This window comes from Oryctolagus cuniculus, chromosome 2 (genome assembly GCF_051225735.1).
Source record: "Oryctolagus cuniculus isolate XC-2025 breed Fujian yellow rabbit chromosome 2, ASM5122573v1, whole genome shotgun sequence".
NCBI classification, from domain to species: Eukaryota; Metazoa; Chordata; class Mammalia; order Lagomorpha; family Leporidae; genus Oryctolagus; species Oryctolagus cuniculus.
In genome coordinates this window covers 121,626,296-121,639,164 of record NC_142868.1, presented here as the reverse complement: position 1 = coordinate 121,639,164, position 12,869 = coordinate 121,626,296, and the positions used below count along the sequence as shown (strand labels likewise).

General features: G+C 52.9%; 1 protein-coding gene across 8 annotated transcripts in view; it reads right to left on the bottom strand.

The window, feature by feature from the left end:
* The window catches only part of REEP1 (receptor accessory protein 1), a 129,673-nt gene that overhangs the window by 66,710 nt on the left and 50,094 nt on the right, over positions 1-12,869 (bottom strand). For 7 of the 8 annotated variants that reach the window (XM_089326171.1, XM_089326167.1, XM_008254156.5 and 4 more), the window contains exon 2: positions 1,313-1,385. In XM_089326171.1, coding sequence (XP_089182297.1) covers positions 1,313-1,385 — 73 coding nt within the window. Of the gene's footprint in view, positions 1-1,312; positions 1,386-11,343; positions 11,557-12,869 lie in introns of those variants that run through there. The other variant, XM_089326170.1, reaches the window with a different exon arrangement.

Sequence of the window (12,869 nt, the reverse complement as noted above, 5' to 3'; positions counted from 1 at the left end):
CCAGCCCCAGCCTAGGAGCAGCAATGCACAAGCCCAGGCAAGTGGTACTGGGAAAGCGGGGAGTGAATCCTGGCTGGAGCTGACCTGGAGGTTGCGGCTTTATCACAGACACTTCCTGGGAAGTCCAAGAAAGGAAACAATGACTTTCCAAGCTCACTTTGAATTCCCCTTTACTGTGGCAAACTTGCCAAGTGACTCATGGCTGGGGGTGGGGGGTGTGGCATTTGGCACAGAAGTTAAGACACCACTCGGGATTCCCATATCCCACATGAGAGTACTTGGGTTCAAGTCCCAGCTCTGCTTCCAATTCCAGGTTCCTGCTACTGCCGACCCTGGGAGGCAGCAGTGGATAGGGGACTCAGATTTAGTTCCAGGCTCATGGCTTCAGTCTGGCCCAGGCCTGACCAGCAAATAGGAGATTTCTCTTCAAGTGTGTTTGTCTCTGTCTCTGTCTTTCAAACAAAAACTTTTTAAATGTTCAAAAGCAATTTTTTAAAAAATGAAAGAGGAAGAAGGATTGTGGTCACCCATCCATTGTCCAGCATTGCACCAATCAAATGGCATTGCCAAGATGGTCCATCTTAGTCTCTTGAGGCCAAAACCCACATCATTTGCACCTTGAGCTGGGTGTGTATCCCACATGGGAAGGGATTCCCCTTCCCCCACCACCCACTCCAGGTCTTTGTCAATTGAGGGTGAATGCCAATGTGTCCAGGGCTGATACACCATTCAACAGTAACTAATACAGTCCTTCAACCAGCAAGTGCTCTGGGTCCCCTTCTCACATGCTCAGCCCTCAGCATAGTGTTACAGCAAGCAGGTACAGGATGATGACCGGCACTGCCCTCAGACAGCTTATGCGGCTTGAGTAATGGGTGCTGGATCCACAGACCCGGAATGGGACCAGAGGTGCACAGCCAGGAGCTCGAGCCAGGTCTGCTGGGCTCTTGGACCTGTGCACTTGCCCTTGAGGCTGGGATGTACCCTCGTTCTGGTGCTTTATACGGTCTCCAGAGCATTTCTCAGTCAAGGAAACCAAGGCTGAGCCATGTCAAGTCACTCACAGCATGTAGTGGGAGCCAGGGTCTCTGACTCCAGGAGCTGTTTCCTCTCTCTCTCCTCACCTTGTCACTGGAGGTGGCGAGACGGGAGGGGCTACTGGGGAAGTCTCACGAGAAGAGAGATGAGGGACCCTGCTGTCCGCTCCTGGTGTCCAAAGCAAGGAGGGTGTCCCCTCCTCCCATCACTTTGTGCCCAGCCACCCCTCCCTCACCGCATCACCACCCCTGCCAAGATAAACAGTGCTACTTACATATTCTTTAATGTCCTTTGATTTCACAGCCTTGTAGGAATAATATGCAGGGTAAAGGGTGCCAAATATAAGCCTGGAGGAGAGAGAGAAACAGAGAAAGAGAGATGTGATGTGCATTCATCCTTGTGGGGAGCAATCCGGACTAGACTGTTACTGGAATTAAGACTTATTCTATGCATCTGCTCTCCCACAATATGGCGCTGGGAGAGAAGTAAACAGCTTCCGCACAGCTGCCTCCAGTTCAACCAATTAACTGTAGGACTTGCTCCTGATTGGAGAGCAGCGTACTTGGCGTGTGGGCAGCCGAGTTGGGATTGGCGGAAGAGGACTATAAAGGAGGAGAGAGACGGCATGCACCAGGAACATCTATGGGGAACATCTAGCTGAAGGAACACCTGTGCAGCCCCCGAAGAAAGCCGGCCGGCGGTGTGCCGCTCCCCTGCGGAAGTGGGGAATGTGGCCAGGGGGAACTGCCCTTCCACGGAGGTGGAAGGGATAGTAGCCAACCCGGGAAGAACCAGCAGCAAACCCGGGGAGGGCCGAGCAGACGAAAGAACAGCGCAGGGTCCTGTGTTGCTCCTCCACGAAGAGGGGGAGCGACATAATGGTGCCGTGACTCGGATAGGAAACCTAGCTCGGATAGGAAACCTAGGACGGATATGAAACTTAGGAGGGAAGAAACGGGAAGAAACGGGAAGAACTAGGGAAAATATCGGAGAGAGAAACTAGCAAAGAGCCTAGGGAAATTACCGGAGAGAGAGACTAGCAAACAGCCTAGGGAAAAGCCGGACAAAAAAGGAGCCGGAAGAAGCTATTGAAAGCCTAGGCATAGACTCGGATACGGACTACGGGGGGAAGCTGGGAGAAATTTCTAAGGTCGAAAGCGAAAGTGAAAGCTAGAACAAACAGACTCGGACGCGGACTGTGGGGAGAGGCCAGGAGAAATGAGGGAGGAATATCGTTGGAGGAAAGCTTGGGGAAACATACCGGGTAGAGAAAAGTGTTAGGGAAATTGAAGCCGCGGGGGGGCAGGCCGAGGCGGACACGAAAGCCACTTTGGGATTCTCAAGTTAGCCCGGGAATAGGGGGCGAAAAGTTGAAGCCAGAAGCTGAAACGTGAGCCAGGTTGGGATCCGTCTGGTTAGCCCGGGGAGCAGAGGACGGGAAGCCAAACCGTGGGGCGGAGACGTACGCTGGGTTGAATTCGCCAGGCTAGCCCGGGGAACTTGGATTGAATGCTAGTGGTGGAGACGCAAGCTACGCTGTGTTACTCGCGGAAGCCGCCGCGTGCAGAGAGAGCACGGGGCGTGAATAGATAGGGAACGCTGGCGTAGGCCGTGGTTCAGACGCGAAAGGGTTAAGCGTGGAGCCCGCGGAGCGCGCGAAACCGAGCCTCGCAAAGCCGGGAAGCTGCGCAGATGAGAGAGGCGCGCGGGCTGAAGCGGCGAGGTGCCGGGAAGCTGCGGGGATAAGAGAAACAGAAGTTTGGAAGTGAAGTAAAAGAGAAATGGGAATGCTGGAAGATAGAAGTGAAATGGGAGAGGTAGGAATGCCCGGAGATAGAGAAATAGAGAAAAATAAGGCCTCCCCTCAACATGCCAATTAGAAGGCTTGGATTCGGTCTGCCCGATTAGTGAGGCGATGAGCACCTGGGCGGCTAGCCGCAGGTCACCGAAGACAGGCACGAATTAACATCAGTAAAGCTTCCCCACAATACCGCAATTAGGAGGCTTGGATTCGGTCTGCCTGATTTAAGGCGGTAAGCGCCAGCAAAGCTCGACCAGAGTATGAGCTGCAGGTCACCGAAGACAGGCACGAACCAACACTAATAAGTCTCCCCCACAATAAGGCAATGAGAAGGCTTGGATTCGGTTTGCCTGATAGGTCTTGTAAGTCCCCTGCAGGCAGAGCAGAGCATGCGCTGCAGGGCACCGAACACAGGCACGCATCAGCGCCTAAAAACCTCCTCACAACACGGCGAAGAGAGGACCCGGATTCGGTTTTCCTGATTGATAGGACTTGTAAGAGCCTGTGGCAACTCTAGCAAGTAGAGCAGAGTGTGTGCCGTGGGACACCGAAGACAGGCGTGTATCAACGCCAAAAAATAAAAAGAAAGGGGGATCTGTGGGGAGCAATCCGGACTAGACTGTTACTGGAATTAAGACTTATTCTATGCATCTGCTCTCCCACAATATGGCGCTGGGAGAGAAGTAAACAGCTTCCGCACAGCTGCCTCCAGTTCAACCAATTAACTGTAGGACTTGCTCCTGATTGGAGAGCAGCGTACTTGGCGTGTGGGCAGCCGAGTTGGGATTGGCGGAAGAGGACTATAAAGGAGGAGAGAGACGGCATGCACCAGGAACATCTATGGGGAACATCTAGCTGAAGGAACACCTGTGCAGCCCCCGAAGAAAGCCGGCCGGCGGTGTGCCGCTCCCCTGCGGAAGTGGGGAATGTGGCCAGGGGGAACTGCCCTTCCACGGAGGTGGAAGGGATAGTAGCCAACCCGGGAAGAACCAGCAGCAAACCCGGGGAGGGCCGAGCAGACGAAAGAACAGCGCAGGGTCCTGTGTTGCTCCTCCACGAAGAGGGGGAGCGACAATCCTGATGCCCGTCTTCCATGCCAGGGGCACCCCTCCAAGCCACAGGAAATGCTGCAGCCGGGGAGACCCCAGCCACTTTCACGAACACCCTTAAGGTTCTCGGCTCACAGCCAGGGTGCCCTTGGGAACCTCCACCTCCGGCCACAGCCCACACTATCATCCTTCAGCCTGTGGTTTGGCAACCTGCCGGGGTGGCTTGGACTCATGGAAGCCAAAGTGCGGAGAGGGTCAGCCAAGCTGAGCAGCCAGGACCCCTGAAACTAAGGCCACTCTCCCCTCCTGCTGCCAGTCTCTGTCTGAGTCTGCTCTTTTACACCAAAAACTTCTTCCCCCAAAAGTTCGGTCAGGTGTGGTGTTTGGCACAGCCGTTAAGATGCCACTCGGGCAGCCCGAGTGCCTTGGTCCACTTATGATTGCAGCTTCCTGCTAATGTGCACCCTAGGAGGCAGCAGACCCCAGTGCTTGGGTTCCTGCCATCCATGTGGAAGACCTGAATGGAGTTCTGGGCTCCTGACTTTGGCCTGATCCAACTCCAGCTGTTGTGGGCATTTGGGGGAGTAAACCAGTAGGTGGAAAATATTCACCTGTCTGTCTCTGTGTCTCTGCTTTTCAAATAGTTTTTTTTAAGTTCCTTCAAGGGGCCAGCACTGTGGCATAGTGGGTAAAGCTGCTACCATGCCAGCATCCCATATGGGCACCAGTTCGAGTCCTGGCTGCTCTACTTCCAATCCAGCTCCCTCCTAATGTGTCTGGGAAGACCTTTCTCTCTCTGTCTCTCCCTCTCTCTGTCTGTAACACTGCCTCTCAAATAAATAAAAAAACTTTAAAAAATTTATTTGAAAATCAGAGTTAGAGAGACAGAGAGAAATCTTCCATCTGCTATTTCACTCCCCGAATGGCTGCATTGACCAGGGCTGGGCCAGACTGAACCCAGAAGTGTCTTCTGGGTCTCCCAGGTGGGTGCAGGGGCCCAAGCACTTGGGCCATCTCCCGCTGCTTTTTCTAGGTGCATCTGCAGGAAGCTAGATCAGAAGTGGAGCAGCCGGGACTGGAACCAGCACCGTTTGGGATGCCGGTGTTGCAGGCAGGCAGCAGTTTTACCCGCTACACCACAACACTGCCTCTCAGAACGAACTTCATGAACTGTAAATCCAATGGGCCCAACTCCTCCTTCCACCGACACACACCCTTGTGAACCCGCTGCTCATTCTCTTGTGGAGAAGAAAAACCGCACATCCTCAGCTCTCACTGGGCCCATTAAACAACTTGACCTTCAGCCCCGCCTAAGGATCTGCATAGCTCTACCTGCCTTCTCACTCTCCACTTCACCTTTGCACATGCTGCTCTCTTCTTCTGGAATCTTCCCTTCCCTTCCATGGTTAATGTCTGTTCACCCCTCAGAGCCCAGCTCCAGCACAACTTCCTCCCAGAAGCCTTCTCTGAGCCCCCCGAACTAGATAAATCTCCCCCACCACACCTGTGCCATGGGATGCATGGATCAGGGCGTTGCCTGTGTGATGGTTTGGTGGCAGCCACCTCCCCAGTGGATTCTAAGTGCCTTGATGGCAAGGGATAGATTTCTTTTGCTCCATGTGTGTCTCCAGCACCTTCTACCTAGCCAGTCCTTAACGGATAGTTTTAAATGAATGAATGGACAGCATGTCAGAGATGGAGAGGTTTAACCTATGAGGTCACCCCAGGTGCTGACTCCGGTGCAAGCTGCCAGGGATGGAGCACCCTTGGCCCAGTGGGCCCCATAGGAGCCAGCGTCTCGGGTGACACCCGCACAGAGCCTCCACGGTCCTGCCTGGTTACAAAAGACAGCACAAGTGCCGATGTAATTTTACCAAGCAGGGGTCAGCTTCCCCACAGGCGCTGGAGCTGGGCGACACTCGGGCATTTCCTTCCCATTCACCAGGTTTCCCTGGAAAACGAGAAGGAACTCAGGTTCTGACACTGCAGGGCAGAGCAGTGTGTACACTCCTGACTCATGCAGGCCCTGAACTAAGCATTTACAGACCCTAACCCCCGTGGGTCCAGGGACCCCTTTCACAGAGGGGACCCCAATGCACGAGGCAGTCAGCCACCTGCCTGTCCAAGGTCCCATGACCACCAAGGGGTAAGGCGGGGGCTGGAGCCAAACCAGCTTGGTCCCCTCTGCTGCCACTGTCCACCACCATGGAGGTCACAGTGACCTGGGTGAGTAGCAAGATAAGGCAGTACAGGTGACAAAAGAGCAGCCGGAAAGGAAGGGAATGAGATAGGGCAGGCGAAAGACTGTCCAAAGACAGCAGGCGAGGCTCCCTGGGTTTGGTCTCAGGCCACCTGGCTGAGGAAGGTCTCCCCAGAGTCCCTTGCCCACCGTGCTGCCTCGCCCCACCCCCGAGCATTCTTGCCTATCTGGGGAGATGCACTTCCGCTGGGAGGCCTCTCCTGACCGCGGCAGCCTCCTAACACGAGCTTCCTCTCTTTGGCCTACGTCGCCAAGCTCCCTGCAGTTTCTTAGCCCTTGTCCATCCCAGTTGGATGGGCTGCTCGGCATCTGTCACCCCCACAGCTCTGTCAGCGCCACAAAGCCGGGACTGGGCGTCGGCCCATTCATAACCGCAGGCCCTGTGCCCGGCACAGTAGGAAGTGATCAATAAGGATGTGTCCACTGCGTGATGCTTCAGAGAGGGGTGACGCCAGAGTCGGCACCATCAGGGAACTCTCGTGACCCTGGGGCTGAGGCCTGGGCGGCACCACTGATTCAGCCACCGGCTCCAGGGAAAACATGCTACTCCTTGGACACAGATGCCCTGGCTCTCATGTCTGTCTGCCAGGATGGTTTCCAGCCCCTGCCCGGGGGCAGCATGTGAGTGGCGGAAGACCGACCTCGCGGCCAAGCGACTCCTCTGAGCTCCAGTGAGCTGTGACGCTGAGTGGTCACAGAGCTGGCCTTGAGGGGCGCCCAGGCTGGGAGGAGGCTCAGTCTACTGGACTCTCTTGACGTGAGCTGGAGCCAGCAACCCCTGCCTGGCCCCGGTTTAATCGCACAGGGACCCAGGCCAGGCAGATCTGAAAGTTTCACAGCACTTAGCATTACACTGCCTGGGGAAGGGATTTCAACAGCCAGTTCCTCTTAATCTGTTCAGGAGAAGAGAAATGACAAGTGAGGCGGCCCCCGGGCTCCGAGGGACCACGCCTCCCGGCAAGGCCTCCTCCACTGCCCCACCTGCTTCCTCCCCAGCCTCCAGCCTCCTAATCCCCCAGCCTTGCCATCAGAGCCAGCAGCTGGCCTCCAGAAACCCCGCTCCCTCACAATCTGTGACTCCGGCTGCTCTTTCCTCTGCCTGGATCTCAGCCTGATCGGCCCGAGAAGGTGCCCTTAGTCCTTTAAGACCCATCCCAAAAAGCCACTTCTGTGAAGTCCATGGTCACTCCTCCCTCAGAATCCTCTTCATCCTTCTAACATCTGGGGCAGCCCTTAAGTACGAGTACTACAAATAAATTGAAAATAGCATCCCCGGGTGCTCACGCAGGCCTGGCACTGGTGCACCTGCTCTCCCGACGGGTCCTCCCACACCACATGGCCTGAGAATTCTTACTCGCCCACTTTACAGACTGAGACACTGAGGCTTAGCAGCACCGCTCACTTGCTCAAGTAGCAGAGCTGGGATTGGACCTGGGAGCCCTGACGACACAGCCTGCCTTCGTCACTGCCCCTTGGCTGTCTGTGCTGCCGCCTCTGTCTAGGGAGCCCCACACTGTACCTAAGGCCTCCTACTCGGCACCCACCCTCCCTTCTCCCCACCCTCTCTATCACCCTGACGCCCTCACCCCTGTTGGCCCAGCTCCATGTGACCACCTGCCCCCTGTCTCCTGTCTTTGCCCTTCTCTCCTCCATCTTCCACTGCTTTCCCAGGCCATAAGCAGGGAGCTGGATTGGAAGCGGAGCAGCCAGGACTGAAACCAGTGCCTACATGGGATGTGGGTGCCTGCAGGTGGCAGCTTAACCTGCTACGCCATATTGCTGGCCTCCTTTTTTTTTTTTTTTTTTTTTTTTAAGATTATTTGAAGGAGAGAGAGGAGACACACACACACACACACAGATCGATCGATTGATCGATCAATCGATCTTCCATATGCTAGTTCACTCCCCAGATGGCCTCAACAACTGGGCTGGGCCAGGCTGAAGCCAGGAGCTTCATCTGAGTCTCCCACCTGGGTGCAGGGTCCCGAGGACTTGAGCCATCTTCCGCTGGTTTCCCAGATGCATTAGCAGGGGGCTGGATAGGAAGTGGAGCAGCCAGGACTTGAACCAGAGCCCACACGGGATGCTGGCATCACAGGCGGTGGCTTTACTTCTGTGCCACAGCACTGGTCCCCCTCCAAGCCATTTTTATCCAGTGTATAACATTTTACTACATGAATACTACACCAGGTATTTATCCATCCTGTTGATAATATTTTTCCCTGTTAGGAGCAGTGCTGTCTCCTTGGCACATGAGAACCTGCCTCTGGGGAACAGGTAGAACTTGAGACTGACAGGTCAAAGGGTTAGCACCCTCCACCTGAATGCTGGTGCCAGTCAGTCTACACTCCTCCTGCAGCACAGACAAGCTCCGATGCACCCATTCTTGCCTCACTCTACTGCCAGATTTTACAATTTTTCCCAGTCTGATGGGTGTGAAATGGTATCCTGTGTTTAATTTGTATTTCCCCAATTACAAGTGAAATCAAGCAACTTTCTATGCCTAATGACCACGTAGGGGCTTCACTGGCCTCTAACACCCCTTCGCTGGTTCTCTTTCTGACTTTTAGGAATTCCGCATGAATTCCAGGTGTAAATCCTTTCCTGGACATATGCCCTGCAAGCATCTTTCCCAGATTAGCTGTTTTATATCTATTTGTGGTATCTCTCCTTGTACAGAAGTTTTAAATTTTACATGGACAGACATCAATCTTTTATAGCTTGGTTTTTATATCTTACTGAGGAAATCCTAGTCATATATTTTCTTATATAAGTTTCAAACTTTTGCTTTTTCACCCCTAGATTTTCATTCCTCTGGAATTTACCTTCACATATGGTGTTAGGATTTATTGTTACGCTTTTCTGTATGGGTCCCAACTGCCCCAGGAACACTTCCTGATCCGTTTGCAGCACTATGCCATCACATATAAAGTTTTCTGACATGTGTGGGTATTATTTTCAACCCCTCATTCTAGTCCACTGATACACTGTGCACCTATGCACCTATACCACAGTGTCTTAATAACAGCCATGATAGGAGCTGGCACTGTGGCACAGCGGGGTAAGCCACTGCCTGCAAGGCTGGCATCCCATACATGCACTAGTTCAAGTCCCAGATCCTCCACTTTCAAGTCAGTTCCTTACTAACCACCTGGGAAGGCAGCAGAGGATGGTCCAAGTCCTTGGGTCCCTGCCACCCACGTGAGAGTCCTGGATAGAGTTCTCGGATCCTGATTTTGGCCTAGTATAGCCTTGGCTGTTGCAGCCATTTGGGGAGTAAACCAGCAAGTGAAAGATCTCTCTCTGCAACTCCACCTTTCAATAAGTAAACAAATTAAAAAAAAACAGTTATAATGTTAATAACCATAACTTTACAGTAACTCTTGATATTCTTCCAAATTGTCCTGGCTATTCTTGGACCTTTGTTTTTCTAGATGAAGTTCATGATGCCTGTTAAGTTCCATGAATTTGCTTAACATTGCACTGAATTTACAGAATTCACTTGGGAAGAATCACTATCTTTATGACATCAGATTTTCTCTTTATGAGCATGGTTTTTCCATTTCTTCATGTCTTCTTTACTATCTCTGCATGATATATTGTAAATTTCTCCACAAAGATCTTGTGCATATTTTGTCTTATTTATTCCTAAGCATGTCAGGATTTTTGGTGATAGTCATTTTTTTTTTACGTTAGATTTTCTACTGGTTATTACTAGTAGTGGACAGGAGTGCTATTGCTTTTCTATTCTGGTCTCATAACCACTGGCTACAATCAAAACCATCTGGAGTCTCAAATGCATTACAGTAAATGAGGGAAGCAAATGCAAAAAGCAGCCTGTACTATGCTATTCTGGAAAGGAGAAACTTCTATGGACAAAAGCCAGATCTGTGGTGGTGGGCTAGGGCTGGTGAGAGAGGCTGACTACAGGGGAGTATAAAGAAGTTTGGGGGCTGGCACTGTGGTGTAGGTTAAACTTCTACCTGCGCATCCCACATGGGTGCCAATTCGTGTCTCGGCTGCTCCAATTCTCATCCAGCACCCTGCTGATAGCCTGGAAAAGCAGTGGAAAATGGCCCAAGTGCTTGGGTCCTTGTACTCACATGGGAGACCCCAAAGAAGCTCCTGGCTCCTGGCTTTGGACTGGCCCAGCTCTGGCCATTGCAGGCATCTGGGGAGTAAACCAGTGGATGAAGCCCTTTCTCTCTATCTCTCAGAAGTCTGTAACTCTCTCAAATAAATAAGTAAATCTTAATAGTAATAATAAAAAGCTTCAATTGAAAAAAAAAAGAAGTTTGGGGGGATGCTGGAGCTAACCCATACCTTTATGTCTGTCAAGACCTAGAATTCAAACTCACATTCAAAAAACTCAAACTAATTTCACCTCAATAAATTTTACACTAAACACACATTTGGAGGAATTAGCACTCCTGAGCTGTGTATGGTTATGTGTGTATCTCCAAAAGCAGAGAAGGCAGCCCTGGGCATCAGCCTTGCGCTCCGAGACAACCAGGACCTTCCTGAAGTCAGAGAGTCCATGGGGGACAAAACAAGGATTCACAGAACCACGAGGCAGCTCCAAGGCCCACAATCCTCTACCTGGAAGGACGGCTTCGCAGACGCTGTGGACCTGGTTCTAGAAGCCCTGAGAACTCCCAGTCACAGGGGCATCCTCACTCACGACTTCTGGGTATGCAGAAGCGTAGGCTGGGCAGAGTTGTGCACAGGCAGTGTGCACAGCTCCAGGTCCCACGGCACAGCAGGTCATCTGGGCTTTGGTTGCCACAGGCCCGGACCCTTGGGCCTATGCCTACACACCCCAAGTTTCCAATAGGCTTGAGGGAAAAGACAGGAAAACAGCTCCATTGCAACCCTATTATTACAATGTATAAGCTACTGTTTATTTACTGTAACTTATGCAAACCTCTCTACAAGGGTTATCACCGTGACTTCCATGCATCACTGCTTTCCTCCTAATACAGGCAAGGAAACTGAGTTTCACAATTAGGGGAAGAGGCCACACTTGAACCCAGGTCTGCCCGACCCTGGTGCCCAGCTGTGCAGTGCTGGGATACACTGCCCTCCTGATTCAGTGATCCGGTTTCTGAACGAATGGATGGATGAGGACTAGGAGAGGGGCAGGGAGGCTGCAGCCTCCTTCCTTCAGAATTCCACCCTGGCCCCGCCTTACGCACTTCCTGATCCCAGGTGACAGGATAATTATGGGCTTCCAAGCACTTAAACTGTTCACTCCAGGGTCTCTCTCCTGCCGGCTGATCTGACCTCGGCAGAGCAGACAGGAGCCACATGGGGCCCTGCTGGCCTCTCTCTGGCTCCTCTTGGCAGACGTGGAACGACTCGCACACAGCCACTCCTCCAAGGGCAACCCCCTCACAGGCATCCCATCCACTTCTGGCTTATCTGGTTGGTGCCTCCCCCCCAAACTCCCCCCTCCCATGATGACAGGGGTAATTTTCCCTATCATCCAATGCCCTAGCCTCTCCAACCAGATTCAAACTCTGGCCTCCCGTCTCCAAGTCCATGAACATTCCCCAGCCCCCCCCCCCCCCACCCGTGCCTCTCTGAGCACAGACAGCAGGATCTGTTGCTTATTCAGAGCCGTGTGTAAGGCGTGCTATCATAACGACGACTTCAATTGCATTACGGACACGTTCCCAAACCCAATTAGGAAAAACACAAAGCAGAAAGGCCTAATGCAGGCAGGAACACACGTTCTGCCAATTTCCAATTCAGTCTGCGAAGCCCCACAATCCAGCCCACTCAAGTTCTGCTCAAGTGTCGGTCGGCATCTTCTGATTGTGTCTTTATTAAGTCTAAATCGTAGAGACTTCTATTCTTAAGAAACACAGCTGTGGTGGGAGGAGGCCGGGCTGTGACGTCAGACCTGGCTGTGAAGCCAGCTCTGCCGGCGAGCGGGGGTTGGGGGACTGTAGCGTCTCCTGGCTTCTCTGAATTGGGGTGTTTTTCAGTGTCTTGACCAAAAACACCTACTGTCGACAGCCACTGGGCAGATGCAACAAGACTGGAGAAGACAGCATCCCAGACGTATCACAGACAAAAGACAAATACTACTCCCATTCCCTTCCAGAAACAGGGAGCTTCAGATGCCAGTTCTCTCCAGCACAGACCATTTTGTCACCCCAGCTTTAAGTCTTTGTTGAGCACCTACTGTATGCCCTGGGTTCCCCGGCAGGGAAGGCAGCCGCCAGTCAACAATCATTGTGGTCAGGACTGCTGAGTCCAGATAGCCCTGTGGCCCCCTGTCTTCCAGTCATGCCCCCTCCCTGGATCTGAGGCTGGAGACCGGACCCCCACTCAGAGGGTCCCATGCTACAGGGTCACGGTGGGCTTCCTCTACAGCCTCCCCTAAGGAGAGATGGGACTTCCTGTGTGCACTGTGCGAGGGGACAGAGGCGTGAGCTGGGCTTCCCAGGGTAGGTTAACAGTAACTGTGGGTTTTCTGGGGACCTTGCTCAGTCAATGCCCCATCGTGGCTCCCACACAGCAGTGCTGGGGTCACCCAGTGTCAGGGCCCAGCCCAGTTTGAGGTCTGCACGATGTGCAGGTGGCTGTCTGGGGGAGGGAATCACAGAGCTCTTCGGGAGGCACTGGGAACAGGACAGGCCTTTCCTGATGCCCACTGGCCATGGTGCCAGGCATTGAGCCCCACTGCCATCAGGTAAAGTGGATACTGCTATCT